The sequence below is a fragment of the Lagenorhynchus albirostris genome, chromosome 5 (assembly GCF_949774975.1).
Source record: "Lagenorhynchus albirostris chromosome 5, mLagAlb1.1, whole genome shotgun sequence".
Classification (NCBI taxonomy): Eukaryota; Metazoa; Chordata; class Mammalia; order Artiodactyla; family Delphinidae; genus Lagenorhynchus; species Lagenorhynchus albirostris.
Window position 1 is genome coordinate 65567488 of NC_083099.1, and position 17309 is coordinate 65584796.

The 17309-nt window shown below is 44.0% G+C and overlaps 1 protein-coding gene across 2 annotated transcripts in view; it reads right to left on the minus strand.

Annotated features, from left to right (window-relative positions):
* Window positions 1-17309, minus strand: part of MASP1 (MBL associated serine protease 1) — a 48180-nt gene that overhangs the window by 29680 nt on the left and 1191 nt on the right. For both annotated transcript variants that reach the window (XM_060150258.1, XM_060150259.1), the window contains exon 2: window positions 12219-12450. In XM_060150258.1, the coding sequence (XP_060006241.1) occupies window positions 12219-12450 (232 nt within the window). The remainder of the gene's footprint in view (window positions 1-12218; window positions 12451-17309) is intronic.

Sequence of the window (17309 nt, forward strand, 5' to 3'; positions counted from 1 at the left end):
ACAATCAAGAAACTCGGAACAACTAAAATTCACATATGGCAGGGAGGGTCTCATGTCAGGGAACAGTTTTTGTGATTGTCAAGTCCAAGAGGGACCCAGAGGATGAGGTGTAAGTGGAGGTATGAGGGGAGATAGAAGAGATCCTTGGTGTGAAATTCCTGAAGACTTTAGGGGAAAGAAGAGGAGAGGGAGAGAGGGGGCATGGAGGATTGAACATTTAAGAATGTTTGTGATAAGAACATCTCTGCCCTTTTTTGGTTCTCAAGAGAGTGAGTCAAATTGTGAATTGCTTTCAATTGTGTAAGTTTTCTGTTTTTTTGGATGTAACCCCTTACTGAGACTGGATCATGTGGGACCTCATCTTTATATAAGTTGCACATGAGTCTTCACCAATTAGTATATGTTAGGAAAATTATTTAAATTCTCTATGTTTTAGGTTACATTGTATTCCCTAAAAGATATGTTCAAGTCCTAACTCTTGGACTTGATTTTATATGGAAATAGTTCTTTGCCTATGAAATTATGTTAAGATGACATCATACTGGATTAGGGTGGACCCTAACCCAATGACTGGTGTCCTTATAAGAAATGGGAAACTTGGACACAGAGACATACACAGAGGGAAGTGTGAAGACAGAGGCAGAGATTGGAGATATGCGGCCGTAGCCAGGAACGCCAAGGACTGGCAAACAACCACCAGGCAGCTAGAAGAGGCAAGGAAGGATCCTTCCCTAGAGCCTTCAGAGGAAGCATGGCCCCACCAACACCTTGATTTCAGACTTTTGGCCTCCAGAACTGTGACAGAAGAAGCTGCTGTTATAAACCACCAGGTTAATGGCAATCTGTTATGGCAGCCCTAGGAATTGAATACATTCTGTATATAAGTTTTTCTCATTTGTAAAATAGTGAAAATAATAGTATTTATAAATCATATGACTTTGTGAATATGACATGAGTTAATATATGTAAAATATTCAGAAAGTTACCTGAAATATAGTCAGCACTCAGTAAATCAGTGAGAAAAACAGGACCCCTGAGATTCAGCCAACTGAGGTGACATCTTTCTGGACTCCCAGCTAAGTGGGGCATGGGTAATTTCACATATTCAAAGAAGAATTAAGAGACTGAAACCGTCCCTAGATATTCTCTTGTTTCCTGGTTCCACTCTTTCATTCCTAATCTCACTGGGGTCATCAGCACAGACATCTCTTTTTATGAGTCCCCCCAGATCCCAGGCTGATGGGGCAGGCAGGGAACCCAGGGAGACCTTGCAACCTGGCCTCCTCATTTGGCAGGTGGCATCTTAGGTCCCTTTGGCTCTCTGAACTTTACTAGCCTCCTATCAGTCCTGGGAGGTGGGGGACATGGAAAAGATATTATCCTAATTTTATAAGAGAGGACCAGAGTAATTTAAGGGATCTCTGCAAGCTTCCATCCACAAGAGAATAATAGCAAGTCCAGGAATCCCTTTACTTTCCTGTGTGTCAAAGGATTTCTCTAGGTGTGTGAATTTAGGCCAATGATTCAGTGACAGCCCTGGGCCCAGGACCCCTGACTCACAAGTGAGTGCTCTGTGCTCCTGTGGTCGCCTTCACCGCAAGTCTGTCACCCTCCAGGGACTGGGCCAGGGGTTAACAGCTCAAACTGCTACTTTATCCAGGTGCCCAAACTGCAGTTAAATATCATGAGAAGGAGCAAAGTAAAGGTACCAGATGCCAGACAAGAACCTGGGTCTAGAACAAAAAGGAGACGTGTGTGTGTGTGTGTGTGTGTGTGTGTGTGTGTGTGTGTGTGTGTGTGTGTGTGTGTGTGTGTGTGTGTGTATTGCATTTCAGAAGCTCTTGAAAGCCATGTAAGTAAAAATAGCACAGCTGGTGGGGTTAAGACTCAAGTTGGCCACATTTGTGAGGGGCTGCAGGTTGTTGCTTCAGTCCTGGATCAAGTCGTTTGGCCATAAAATAATAATGATGATAATAATAATAATAACAATAATAATAATAATTGTAGTAGTAGTGGTAGTAATAATTCCCACTCCCCCTCCATGTGGAATTTCCAGTTGACAAGGTGTTTTCACCTTCTTTATTTGTTTCTGACGGCTGTCTTGTAATGATTGCACTTCAGGTAGACATTGTGATTCCCCGACCAGAGAGGTGACATGAATTTCCAAGGTCACATAGCCTAGGAGTAGCTGACCTGAGATAAAAATACAGATGTTCTGACTTCCAGCCTTGTTCAGTAACTGGAATTACAAGACCATAGAAGGTCTGAGATAGAAAGGACATTAAAGGCTACCTATCATTTTCCTCTCTTAGATGGGGAAACTGAGGCTCAGAGAAGTGAAGTAACTGGTTGAAAGTCACATGGCCAGATAATGGCAGAGCTACCATCAGGGCCCAGATATACTGATAGTCCCAGCAAAGTGTTCTTATACATTTGTTAGTCGGAGTAAAAACCTCCTAACAGAGCTGGGTAAGCCCCTAGGAAGGTATGTATCGTGTACATGCAAATGCTAGACGCCATTAACAGTATGAGGACCTGAGAACCAGCTGGCAGGTGTTAGAGTCCCCGAATCCCTCTGCTACCAGGAGGATTGCCCAGTCACTAGGAGGGCTCCGGGCAGAAAAGGAGACGGTCTCTAGGCAGCAGAGCACGGGGAGAAGAAAGAGCTGGTTGGGGAGGGGTGGCCACGAGCTTGGGAAGCAAGCATCCCGCAGGTGGGAAACTGGAGGCGCCTGGCATCTCAGTGCGGCAGGGCTGGGGGGGCGTGGGTGGGAGCGTCTGGGAATCATGGCTGGGAAGGGGGGCCAGGAAGGGCTTTACTCTCATTGGACCGTGAATGGCTTAAACTCCCCATCCACCCCTTCTGTGACTTCAGAGCCAGGCCCATTCACATGCAAATACCCTCTGGGACCGGGAAGCTGAGCCCCAGAAGGTTCAGGACAGGAAAATAGCCTGGGGACAGGCAAAAACAAAGCCTTGTTGTGTTCTTCTCCTGCAGAGGCAGCCTGGCTCCAGGTCGGTCACAGTCAGCACTGGGGTGAAAGCAGTGATTAAGTAAGTGCTGAGCGGAGAAAAGGGACCCGCCACCGGCCAGCGTCTCCAGGCACTTTCCAGGAATGTGCAAGCCGGTATGTCCCTCCGCCACTGCCCAGGACCCTGCCCTCCCCAGCCCGAATGCACATCCTCAAATCTTGGAAAATTTTCAAGAGACCTAGAATAGGGACCAAAAGACCTGGCTTCTGGTTACCGCCCTGCCACTCACATGTGTCACTTTAACCTCCCCAGGCACTGGTGCCCTGGAGCTGGCTCTTACCAACTTACAGGGGCCAGTTGTCAACTTTTCAGGGATTTTTGCGATGCTGTTGTTAAACATACCCATCGTGAAAAACTGTTTCATAAATTTACAATTAAATAAATTATATTAAAAAGAAATAAATTATATAAAAACTCATCATCTCCTAACTATTCTATCATTTTACTATTATCTCAGCACTTGAGTTTACTAATGTCTAGAATATCTAAGTGGTGAATAGAGAGCTACCGAGGTATCTCTTCTCTGCCCTCCCAACCCACCCCCCAGTCCAGACCAGGTTGTTGATCATTGCTAAGTGCACCACTGGGTTCAGCCTCAGTTTTCACAAACATACTCGGTGGACCTTAATTCTCTCCTCTAAGAGTCAGGAGGTCAAATGACACTTGGGTGGGAAAGCAGCTTGTAAAGTCTGCCATTGCCTGTGCGCATTAGGCAGGGACCCTATTTCCCAGGCCCCCTGGTGATGGGGCTCCCACCTGTACCTCTGTCTTCATCTCCCATCCCTGTCCCTCCTGCTCCAGCCACACTGCCAACCTTGCTCTTCTTCAAACACACCAGGCACATTCCCACTAAGGTCTTGGCTGTTCTTTCTGGTTGAGATGCTTTTCCCCAGAAAGCTACATGGCTGACTTTCTCAACTTCTTCAAGTCTTTGCTCAAATGTCACCCTTTCAACAAGGACCACCTTGATCAACATATTTCAGTGGTAACATGCACCCCACCTCACGTGGACCCTCTTTACCCTGCTCTGTTTCACTTCTTTGCCTATCACCTTACTACTCATTATATAATTAACCTGTGGATTGCGTTTAGTGTTTACTGTCTGTTCCCCCCAGTGTCATGTAAGCACACAGCCGACCGGCATTTCTGTCTTGATTACCACTATACCCCAAGCTCTAGTAAATGGTAGGCATTCAATGAATATTTGTTGAATAAATGAATACCTCCACTTCCCTACTTTTTCTTCTATGAGCACATCAAAGCAAATTCAAGCCCTGCTTTTTACTAAGGTGAGAGTGGCCTGTGTACACATAAGCACACAGATTTGCACACCGGGGCACCTATTCCCCAGAGCACTCCCACCTCACACTCACCCACACTTGCCCACATTCTCTGCCCCAGCGCTGGGAACCTTCCTTCTCTTTTCCATTACCCCAGAGCCTGTGCTGTTTGTACTTCCTTCATAAAATAAGCTTTTGTCACGCTTTTTCTGAAGCTCATTTTCACTTCCTGATTCTTCTGAATCAGCTAGAATGGATTTGGAAACCTGGTATCTCTGGAGTGAAGAATTCCACTAGGGAATACAATTGAAATTCATGAGAAATATTTACCCATTCCTCTTTTCCCTCAGGGGCAAGGCCTCCTGTCTACTCCCAGAGAATGAACAGAGCTTCAGCAGTAGTTGAAGGTCGAGGGCACGTTCAGAGTAAACACAGAGCACTGCACAGAAATTAGGAGTCCGGGTTCAGAGGAGTCAGTCTTTGAGCAGGGCCATGGGAGGGACTTATCTGTCAATTACACAGCAGGATGAAGACTGACCCAACGAGGCCTGGGAAGGGAGCATCAGGGCTGGAAGGGCTTAGAGAGGCCAGCCAGTCCAATTTCCTCATTGGGCAGATGGAGAAACTGAGGCCCAGAGCAGACAAGTGAATTGCCCAATGTCTCAACAGGAGTCAGTGGCTGATCTCTAGACCAGAGCCCTTTCCTTTATGCTTACCACCAGGAGATTTTTGCTTTTTCCTGTTCTGCCCCCAGGGCTGTGCTCACTACTAGAAATAAACACAGACACAGGTCCTGAACTCCTGGGACTGACAGTCTAGTGCAATGTCCTTGAGTTCACCATTAGACATGTGTACCACAAACAGATAAATTGAGCACTTTCCCAACCTTCATAGCTCAGACTCCAATTTTTATTTATTTATTTATTTTTTCAGTACGCGGGCGTCTCACTGTTGTGGCCTCTCCCGTTGCGGAGCACAGGCTCCGGATGCGCAGGCTCAGCGGCCATGGCTCACGGGCCCAGCCACTCCACGGCATGTGGGATCTTCCCGGACCGGGGCACGAACCCATGTCCCCTGCATCGGCAGGCGGACTCTCAACCACTGTGCCACCAGGGAAGCCTGTTCAGACTCCATTTTTATAAATTTATTTTTCTCTCAATGTCAGAATAAAAGAGAAAGTTCTTTAACAAAATCTAGACAACACAGGAACCCTCAAGGTCCTTCAGTTTTACAAGATTTTACTAAATTTCTCTTATAGCCAGGAAGCATATCAAAATCCTGAAATCCCTACCAGGATAAAACTTGTTCTGAGAAGGGCCAAATGGAGAAACACAATCATGACTTAGGGGTAAGAAGAACAAGGATTGAAACCTGGCTTTGCTCTAAAGTCCTGGACCACAAATGCACTTAAGCTCTTGATGCTCAGTATCCTTTCCTGTAAATTAGATGTAGTAATCCCGGCTCTCCCTAGTCCATGAGAATCAAAGGAGGCAATACATCAGAAAGTGCCACAAACTTGTGTCACGACAAATGAATACACAGGAGAAATAAACAGCCTCTTGCATTTGATTAGTCCTTTCAGAGTACTTTTCCATAAATTGCCTGAAAAACTGAGTGATATGTGCAAGGTCATAGGCAGCCAGTTAGTGGTAAAGTCAGAGCAGATGAGAAAACGGACACTCATTGAGCATCTGGTGATACCAGCAAGCACTTTAGTGCTCACACCCTTGCCATCATTACCACTCTAATAATGCTTACTGAACTAATTACATAGGTGTTGGGCATATGTCAATACAGCATTTACCTCACTTGACATTCACAATAAGCCCAAGAGATAGGCATTACTGTTATCCCTATTTTACAATAAATAGTGGAGGCAGGACCTGACTCTAGGTCTGAGTGGCTCTAGAGGCTGAACTCCAAACCACTGAACATGTTTGCCTTTTGCAGTACTGATTTCACTCACAGCCATCATTTCATTTAAACTCTTGCATAAACTGCAAGGAAGGTACTGTATCATTGAGTCTTTTTTTTTTTTTTTTGGTACCAATCACAAAACCGATGCTTAGGGAGATCAAGAAGTTTAGGGAATTGCACTGTTAAATTCCTCTTTACCCTTCAAGACTTATCTCAGACATTAATTATTTCCAAAGCTTTTCTTGAACACCCAGAAATGATCACTCTACAACTTATATACTGCCCCATACTCTTGTGTTACTCTGCCCAGTTTTAGCTTATTAATTATGTACTTGTCTTATGACACACTATGAAATCATGAGTTCTTGGAGGGCAGGTACTGTCTTACTCATCTTCATGGGGCCTGTCTTTGGTGCAGTGTCCAACTTATGGTAGATTTTCAATAAAATTCTTAGACTTCATTCCACAGACAGCGGAGAACAATTGAGAGGTTCTGAGAGTTGCACAATCAAAGCAATGTTTAAGAAGATCTGTCTGGACACATGTAGAGGGTGGACCGGTTGGGGAGAGACCCACAGCTGGTAGACATTTAGGATGGTATTGCAATAAACTAGGCGAGAGGAATAAGAACTGGAACTAAAGGGCTAAAGTGGAGAGAATGGAAGAAATGTTTAATGTATCAAGAATATAAGAGGAGAAAAGTGATGTTATGTCATATGAGCATTTAACAGATGCCAGTTGAGCTATATGCACTCAATAAAAGAAGGGGAAAGAGAGAAAGAGAAAAAAGCCAAATGCAGGCTCTTATGATCTCCTTTTCCAATGAACAGATACCATGAAGTGGACTTGACAATAAGATGTGTGAATCTGCTGCTCCCTTCGTGGTTCTGGTTTCTGAGTACCTTTTTCAGTAACTATAGCTCCAGGGCTCCTTTCTCAGCACAAGTCAAACTACTTCATCTGATGCTCAACTAAAGGAACTATATAATTTGTTGCATTTCTGGGGAAAAAAGTCTCTTCTGGACATTCTAAAAGACAGTGCTCTACTATATTTAAGAGAGTAAGTTTGACTATAGACAGTATTTGCCTTACATTACACTTAAAAACCTAAGCACGCATAAGATGGGGGACTCCACTGTCACTTAATAATTTTAAAAGAAGAAAAGAAAAGACTGAGAGTTTTGAGATATAAATTCTGGTCCCCGTGTGACCTTGGCCAATGAATTGCCCTTTCCAGGGCTTCAGCATGATGATCATGAAGTTGAATCATGATTCCTGAGGTCTTAGATACATAGAATATCAGGGCTAGGTGGACCTTAGAGAACGTCTGGTTCAACTCCCTGTATTTGAGACAGGAGGAAAGAGTCCACTCTAAAAGCAATCACTTGCCCAGGGTTACTTAGTTAGTAGAGAATGGCCACAAGAATCTAGGCCTCCAGTTTCCTGGCCAGTGTCTGTGCTCTGCCCCTCGCCTACAGCATTAACCAGCTGTGATTCATATGTCTCATCTGTGCACTGTAGGAATCCACACATTGCAGCCACATTCCAAGGAAGCAAATCCTGTCGTGCAGATGTGCATGTGCCTTGAAGACCAAAGACTGCGGGAAGTCAGGCTGGAGAGGAATTTTCATAAAATGAGAGCATCCAGACCACAGCCTTGGGGTCCTGCCCTTCTTCAAGCTGCTGATGTGCAGTGTCAGCAATTCCGTCATCATCACCCTGATGGGCCAGGGTGGGAAGGGCAGTCTGTGGACTGGGGCTGGGCTGAAAGGATTCCTGTGAACTGGACGGTCCTTTAAACCCACTCCCAGGCCTGCCAGGGGAATTCAGTCACAGAATGAAAGAGCCTCAAAACAGGGGATATTATCCCATCAGACGGAAATGAGTGATATTCCAAGTTCCTTGGAAAAGGACAGCACTGGTATGATATATTTACAAGTTTTCTTCAAATGACATGTCACTAAGGCAACTCCAGCAGACTATAGTCTCTTACTGGAGTGCTTATGGCCACGGAACTTCAAGAAGAGGCCGCTGTGACATATTATTACCGTTCTCTGGCATTATCCTAACTAGGATAATGAGGGTTTGGGGGGGTCATCTGGAAAGCTCTGGCAAGGAGAATGAAGATTAAAATTCTGGAATTTAAGGGACCTTAGGGATCATCTCATTCTACTCCTCATGGAACAGATGAAAAGACAGAATTTTGTAGCGGGGTATTGACTTATCCAAGGGTGGCATGGCTGGCATGCTCATGCTTCATTCAGATGAAAAGGGAAGAGCCTCCTTCTCATTCATAGCCAGGAAAGCCACATATTCTGGGGGTGGAAGGTTAGGGAGAGAACACAATTAGGAAAAGTCAATGGGTTTCGACTATATGTTGACGGCTTCTGGGTTTTAGGGTTCACAGGTGAGAGTACTAGTCTTGTCCCTGAATTGGGAACTTAAGGAGTATTCAAGCTGTAATTCCTGCAAGGTGTGACCTTCAGGGGGACCAAGAAGGTTGAATGAGCAGAGTGAGCTTCTGAGCCACCTTCAACCCTAGCAGCCTCACTTCTGTTTCCTATATCAGGACTACTAGAAGATTTTTAAGAAGAAAATGTCCACTAGGGAGAAAATATTTGAAAAACAACAATAACAACAATGACATGGGACTAGGTGGGTCTCCAGAGGGCCCCTGTGGCCTGACATCCTATGAGTTCTTGAGTCCAGGAGGGGAACTCTGCCGGGCACATGTGGGCAAGGACACAGGGCCTGTCTCCACATGAGCACTAGTCATCAGCTGACCAGGGTGCAGCGTCCTGTGAAGGAAGGCCTGCTCAGGCCCCATGGCTGCTAGAACCTCTGCAGGGAGGCCAATGCTAGTGCTGGGATGGCATTCTGGAAGGAAGTGGGCTGTGCAAGCCCAAGCAAAGTAATACCTCTCTGTCCAATATGCTAATCTCTTCTTCTAAAGGAACTGGAAAAATGTATTGGAATCAGAGAAGCAAGGACTGTCGGGCACTTCAGGTAGGCAGCTCAGTCTCTGTGTTGCCTCACACAGACTGTTTCTTTGCTATGCTCAGAGGTCATAAGTCTAATTTTGGAGCAGAGAGAGTGCTAAAAGATTGCCTTTTCTACTCCAGATCATTTGGGAGTTAGTGGCAGATCTGGGACTAGAACAGGCATTTCCTGAATCCCAGTCAAGAAACCAGGATGATGCTGCCCTTCCAGAGGGCCTAGTCCCATCTCCTTGGGCTTTCAGGAAGGTATCTCACCACCCTAGATAGAAACCATCAATCAATTTCCAAAATATTCTCCAACCAGAAAGGCCAAACTTTGGGTAGAAATTTCAGTGTCCTTAATTCAGTGTCGGAAGAGGTCTTCACAGTCTATTGTTGCCCTTGAAAAGTATCATTTTTTTCCGCTACAAAGTGTAGCTGATGTCAACCCTTTAATCTGCCTTGCCAGGAGACTCAATTTATTTGGGGGCAAAGGAATGAGTTAAATCCTCTATTGTGTGTTTATCATCTCGATAAAGGAGTCCTAACAAGGTCAAACCTGGCATCCATATAAATAAGAGGAAAATTTGTGAGAAATGATTGAATATGAATTGAGAGTGAATTCTTAGGGTGGAGGCAGGGAGGAATAATGAAAATAAGTCATTGTCACAGCTAAAGAAAAAAATTCTAATTTCTGTGGTCTTGAGGCCTCAGCTACTAATAAAGGCAAGTGTTTCCGCTGGCAAAATTTCTAGATGATTGACATATTTGAAAGTAGAGAAAAAAGCAGTTAGGAAGTTCACATCTAGCCTTGTCTAAATCTATGGAATTTACTCTTCTATTAAGTCATTGTTTGGTCATTTTCCTTCTGCTAAGTTCACTCTCCAACCTAAATATTTGAGAATACCATGGTTGTACGGTGAGCATCAGCTAGGGGAATGGGCGGGGGGATTCTGCTAACCTAATGTCCCCTACCCATAATGCATCTGGGATCCTGGAGTTTGGTTCTGCCGGAGGCTAGATTATGTCCTAGAAGACATAACTAACCTGTTTGTTAGAAATTTCAATTTAGGATGATAAACACTTCGGATCTTGGTGAATACTCTCTGCTTGATCCTTGCGAGTCTGAGAAGTTGACTCCATTTTCAATGAATTCATAGAAACTGTCTGTCAATCTAGATTACCAAGCCACATCATCTCTTAGAGCAGCCAGTTTTACCTTTTCTCATTCTTTCTGTCAATCTTTTATTGTCATTACTCTTTTTCATCTTGTGCAATTGCTATTTTTCTAGGCTCATCTCTCTTTTTAAGGGACTAGATTTTTGTGTCCTTAAATTCTCACAGTTTCTAGCACAGGGCATTCAAAGATGGGCAGCATCACACAGAGAGAGCAATGGTTCTCAAATGGAGAGATTTTGCTCCCCTGGGGATATTGATAACTGCTGGAGACATTTCTGGTTGTCACAACTGGAGTGGGAATGCTATTGGCATCTAGTGAGTAGAAGCCAGGGATGCTGCTGAAGACCCTACCATTCGCAAAACAGCTTTCTTCAGCAAGTAATTGTCTGGCTCAAAATGTCAATAGTGTTAAAATTGAAAAACTGTCACGGAGCACCAATTTTAGAACATTTTCAATCACAGAAAATGTGCTTTAAATGGGATACTTGATGCATATCCAACATATATAATTAGCCACACCCACCATTTAAAATGAGTTAATCAGGGTAGGGGTTCACAGCCCCACTTACCAGGCCTCCGCCCCACCCCATCCCACCGTTCTTTTCAGCCCCTGCAGTATCCTAGGGCTCAGTGTAGTACAGTTTGTGAGCAGTTTGGTGGAGCCAAAAGAACATGGTATTGAAAGTCACAAGACATGGGTTTGGAACACTGATCCATCACTTACTAGCTGTACAACGTTGGGTGAGTTGCTTCACCTTCTTGGGGTTGTTTCTTTGTCTGTAAATGGGACAGTAGTACCTGTCTCATAGGATTGTTTTAAAGGTTGAATGAGATTTTAAGTGTAAATCACCTTGTCAACTCACTTCTTTGCTGTTGATCAAACATTCTGGTAAATACAAGGTTAACTCTTGTTGAATTACAGGCTGTGGAAAAATGAGACTATACTAATACCAAAAATATAGAAAGCCTACTCTAGGGTGGTTTGATGAGAACTTCTTCCAGGAAACCAGAGAGAGTTTATAAAGTAGGTTCTTAGGTCTTCACATCTTTTTGAACCAGATACAACCTTAATAAGTGTCATCTCTCAGAAGTACTGTAACCTTTCTTAGCTCCACTTTTAAAAGAGAACAGCTCCCCACCCATGGCATTGTTTGTGGGCTCTCCTTAAATTCTGGGAAATGTTGTTTTGATGTTGTAATCATTTTCTGCTCCTCTTCCATTTGTCTTTGACATCCATCTGTGTAGTGACCCCCCACCGTTGCCCATACTCTTTGTTGATAAAATCCAAACTCTTTAGCATCATATTCAAGGCCCTTCAGAATCTCATCCCAATCCAACCTTCCAACTTCACCTCCTACTCTCCGCTGCGGCATACGCTACACTTCCCAAACACTTGATCATTACCTAGGGAACAGGGCAACGCTTTCTAATGCCTCAGCTTTGGATATAATGCTAGCTTACTCTGATTAATGCTGACTCTGGGGTATCTGCCCTTTTCTGCTTGTTGAATTAAAGGTGACATTGGAGCAGAGGTTAGTGGAAACGTTAAAGACTTTGAGATCAGAAAGGAAAAGGCAAGGCTGTGTTTGGCTGAGTCACACTTTGCCAGTTTCAGTTTCCCTCAAGGTCTTTTCTAGATCTTCCTACTCAGCCTGCACCTAGCATGCCACCCCCAACCCTCCTTCATAATGTTATAACACTGTAATGTCTCCCTCACTGGACTGCCAGCCTGGGTGGTAAACACAGCATCTAATTCATCTAAGCTCCTCTAACTCCCAGCAGATTCTCCCATAGAGAACCTGGCCCAGTTAGGGAACATTAAGGGTCTCACCTTCACATAGTCGTATTCACAAAGGTAAGAGGATTCCAAGTTGAAGTGCATGAAGTAAAGCTTGATCCGAAATCCCTCTGGGACAGTGATATTCCACGTCACCTCTGAATCACTTGGATAAGAGTCTGGATAGCCAGGCGACTGAATCTGGCCAAACATATTGTTAAGCTCCACTATGTGGGCCAAAGCCTTCAACAAGGAGAAGCACAGAGCGTGAGAGAGAAGGAGCCACCTGAAAGACATGAATGGATTCACTTACATTCACAGACACTGGTCCTTGCCATTTAGCTAAATCAACAGCCAGGAGAACAAGTTCCCAGCATGTCTCTGCCACTGACCTGCTGTAATTACTTCGTCCTTATGGGTCTTGCTTACCCAGCCTATAATACTGGAGGGCGGTAACTTGATTTTAAAGGTTGCTTCCAGTTGTGCTCTTTTTAAAGATTTGATAATAGTATTAAACTTTCCCAGAAAATACCATATTTGGGACTCTGAGGCATATCATTTTTTGGTTGAAAATATAAATTTCATAGTTAGGTAAAAGCTGGTATCATTTCTTTAGCTTAGCTTCATTTAAGAATCATAAACTCTTGATTCAATTTTCTAAAAAGTAAGTAACAGTAACATGGTAATACTGAGATAAGACATATACTCAATGATGGGATCTGTAGTACCTAAAACAAATTTAACAAAATCAATCAAGAAATGCAAAATTTTGAATTAAGAAGGAATGAGCAAAACAAGGTTTTTCCTTTTGGCAAGTGTTTTTATAAAAGGATCAAAAACATACAGTTTATTTCCAGCTGCAGGAATGAGAGATGATGGACTGTGAAAAGAGTTGCATAAGGGGCACGGGAAATTCAACAAAACTTGCAGAATACACCCAAAGTGGCTGATGCAATAATGAGGCAGAATGTCCAAGGCTTGTCAAAAACCTAATGGTCGGGCTTCCCTGGTGGCGCAGTGGTTGAGAGTCTGCCTGCCGATGCAGGGGACATGGGTTCGTGCCCCGGTCCGGGAAGATCCCACATGCCGCGGAGCGGCTAGGCCCGTGAGCCATGGCCGCTGAGCTTGCGCATCCGGAGCCTGTGCTCCGCAACGGGAGAGGCCACAGCAGTGAGAGGCCCGCGTACCGCAAAAAAAACAAAAACAAAACCAAACAAACAAAAAACCTAATGGTCAGTACACAGGACAACCAAGGCATCTACTAGATTGCTCCCCCTGTGAGACTCAAGGACCTTGAACTCAAACATCCCAATCCTGGCTCATCGACTTCTCCCTTAAATACTATATGTTCTGCTTCCTATGTCTTGGGAACCCCTCTGCTTCTCTCCAGCCAATTAATTTAAATGTTCTTATCTGGACTGTTGCTATTTCATCCTAACTGATCTCCCTGGCTACCACTTCATACCATTCAGCAATCTTCCGCCAAATTTGATTTTCTAAAACACAGATGTGTCCACACTGCTCCACTGTGCCTGCAGGGCAAAGCATCTGCTACCGGGGTGGCTGATAAGCCCTTTTTGCTCTAGTGCTGATTTACCTGTCCAACTTCATCTCATAGCAGCCATGCCGAGGCAGATCATTCTGGGAGCATGCCATGCCCATCCAGGCCTTGGTCCCACTGCACATGCCCGGCTCATTCCTCACCTGGTTGTCTTATTTATCTTCCACCATCCAGCTCAAAGCTTCCCAAGATACCACAGAGTATCCTTCACTCCAGATTCCAGCTCCCTGTACGTGCTTCCAATTGGAGCACTGCTTTAGGCACAGTCCCTGAAGTTAGGTGTATTTGGGGTCAAATCCCAGTTCTCTTACTTACTGGTTGTGAAACCTTGGGTAATTAGTCTCTGAGCTCAGGTTTCCTCAAATGTAAAATGAAGACTATAATCTCTAATTTACAGAGCTCACATGAACATTGGAGATGATGTATGTGAAAGACCTAATATAAAGCCTGGTATATAAGAGATGATGAATGAATGAACGAATGAATGAACGAAAGCATGAAAGTGGGGCCAGAGTCTTATATAGCCTAAAAAGTAACTTCTGGGAAATTATACCAGCGTCTTAAGATTAAGATACAATTTGGCTAATCAGGAAGTTGTTTCTCCCCAAGCTGCCCCACGCTGCTCCGTAAACAGATGCACATATGTTTATATATGCACACGTATGAATTTTTGAGTGTGCAAACACAATGAGATAACTACAATGAGATTATCTAGCTGTCATATAATTTTTACATAAAAGGTAAATATGTAAGTGCAAAATGGCCTACAAGGGTGTCAGTAGGATATTAACAGTAGTTATCTCTGAAGTGGTAATATGAGTGTTTTTAATTTTACTTTTGTGTATATAAAATGTTCAGATGTGTCTAGAAGGGCCTTGTGCTATTTTTTCAATGAAAAAAAAATGGTTATTTAAATTTTTTCCAAGGCCCCTGCAATAGCAACATGTGAGATGCAACTAAGGAAACAAAATGTTTTAATCCAATTGCCAGGGTCAATATTTTTATAAACCAATCTGTGGAGGAGAGAGAAGGGGAGGCACAGGTCCAAGCTCTCTCGTGAACTAGTAGGAAAGCTTGAGTCTAGAAACCCTGGCTTGCAGGGCTCAGGCAGCCCCACTTTCAAGTGAGGAAATATACTGATGGTACCCGGGCTAGGAGTTCTGGTTCAGTTCGCTTGGGGAGGGGAGAGCACTGGTCTTAGGTTGGAATAGCTGGATTCAAGTCCAGACTTTGACTTTATTTATCTGACCCATCTTGGGGAAGTCACGTAAGGTCTCCCTCTCAGTTTCTTCATTCTTTAATTGGTGACAATAATGACATCCCGCGGGGCTGCTATCAGAATAAAGGACGATTGGAAAATAAGTACTTTGTTAACTGTCCAGCCCTAGGCAAACATTAGTTATGATTACTCCATCATGCTGCTTCCCGAAAAGCAGGGGTTAGGAATGAGCTTTGGATCCCCCAACTGGACCTCCCTGCAATAGCGACACCCAGATTATGTAAGGCTGAAAGGTCAACTTTCTCCATATCTGCTTTTTCCAGACCACATGGAGGAGACTCTGAGCTTCCTAATGCTGCTTCTGTCAAGGGCTGGCCCAGGCTAACAGCTCCATCTATCCTCAGAGGCCCAGGACCATGTGTAGTAGGCAACTGGTCATTGTGGGAGGAAGGCCTGTGAAGCTTTCTGTTCTATTTTGTTTGCATCTCAAAACAGTTTTAAACATATGAAACAAATCTCTCTTTTCACATAATAAGCCTGAGCATATGCTTGCTTGCTTGCTTTCAGGGCTGCAAATTAAAGAATGTAAGTGGCAGCTTTCATTTCCCATCACACTCTGAATGTTTTTGGCTTCTTATCCACCAGGCACCGGCTGTACAAATTCTGACACCTGCTATCTATTCTCCAACTAATCAAAAAGTTTAATTACATTTGCTTGAAATGTCAAAAGTAATATATAATGCCAGGATTTCCTAAGCTCTACTGTAGGAGCAAGCTCTCAGGAATGCCTTAAAAAATGCCGGCATATATCCATGGTTGTGGAATGAGTAGCACTTTCTATCCTTTCCATTCACTCCTCACTTCAACCTACACTACACCCAGACTGTTTTGGGGTAGAAGAGTTGAAATGGACTATATGGATCCCTTTGACAACACCCGTACTTGACAGATGACGAAAAGGATACCCCAAGAGGTGACATGTCATGCCCAATACCATATGGTGAATTAGCTTCAACAGAAGAAAGGAATAACAAAAGCTCACAGAGGATGCTGGGTCCATGCCCATATCATGCCCAGGCATCTGGCCAAAGCAATTAATCCTGTGAAAAATAATTTAAAAACCCGTAGCTTTATGTGAAAATTAAAAAAAAAAAAAAAAAAACTAATACCAAAGCTCCTCCCCTGCAGATTTTAGTTTAATTGGTCTGGAGTGAGGCCTGGTCACTGACATTTTTTTTTGCTGTACACGGGCCTCTCACTGTTGTGGCCTCTCCCGTTGCGGAGCACAGGCTCCGGACGCGCAGGCTCAGCGGCCATGGCTCACGGGCCCAGCCGCTCTGCGGCATGTGGAATCCTCCCGGACCTGGGCATGAACCCGTGTCCCCTGCATCGGCAGGCGGACTCTCAACCACTGCACCACCAGGGAAGCCCTGCCATTTTTTAAAGCACCGCAGATGCTTCTAATGTGCAGCTAGGATTGAGAGCCGCTGGTGCAGAATAATATACTTGGTTGAGAGTCTGGCAAAATACAGTAGAAAAACATCCTGAACTTGGAGCCTAAAGATCCAAATTTGGGTCTGGGCTTTTTCAACATCATCAGTGTGGCTCTGGGCAAGTTGCTAAACTCTTTTATCCTCACTTCTCCATAAATCCTACCTCATCCAAAATCTGAAGACCAGATGAGACAGTGCCTATGAAAGGGCTTTGCAAACTCTGAACTGTTGTGTCTATGTGAGGGAAGACCTTTTATAGACTTCTAGTGGAGCACTTTTCCAGTAGTAGTTTTGCTATTGAACAACTGAATTCAATTCAGCTAATATTTATTGCATGCCTAATAGGAAACAGACATTATGCTAGGTACTAGGCATACAAAGATGAACATGCCATAGATCCTATTCCTTAAGGAACACTCAGTCTTGGAAGAGGAGGTGTACATTTCAACAAAGAGGTATTAAGAAAGGTAGCTCCCAAGGACAGAGATATCACAAAGGAGAAGATGCTGACTCTGGGGATACTGGGCAGGGAAGAGGAGGTGATGTATGAGCCAGCTTGAACAATCGGGTCCTCTAGAAATAGGAGAAATAAGAGGGAGAGCTATTCTGGCTTAAGGGATCAGCAAACACCAAGATACAGAACTGATCGTCGGCCTTGTAGTTTGTTATGGCTGGGGCACTGGGTGGTAGGGTGAGATTTGAATAGTGGACAGATCAATCAAATTGTCATTCCATGTAGATGGGCATAAATCTCCTCTCTTTTAGGAGAAAGGAAAATGAAGTTAGATAGCAGATTTAACATTACAATGGATTTAGAAAGAAGAGAATGATTGGATTAACCTTAAAGACCTGATTATCTCTCTAAACCACAG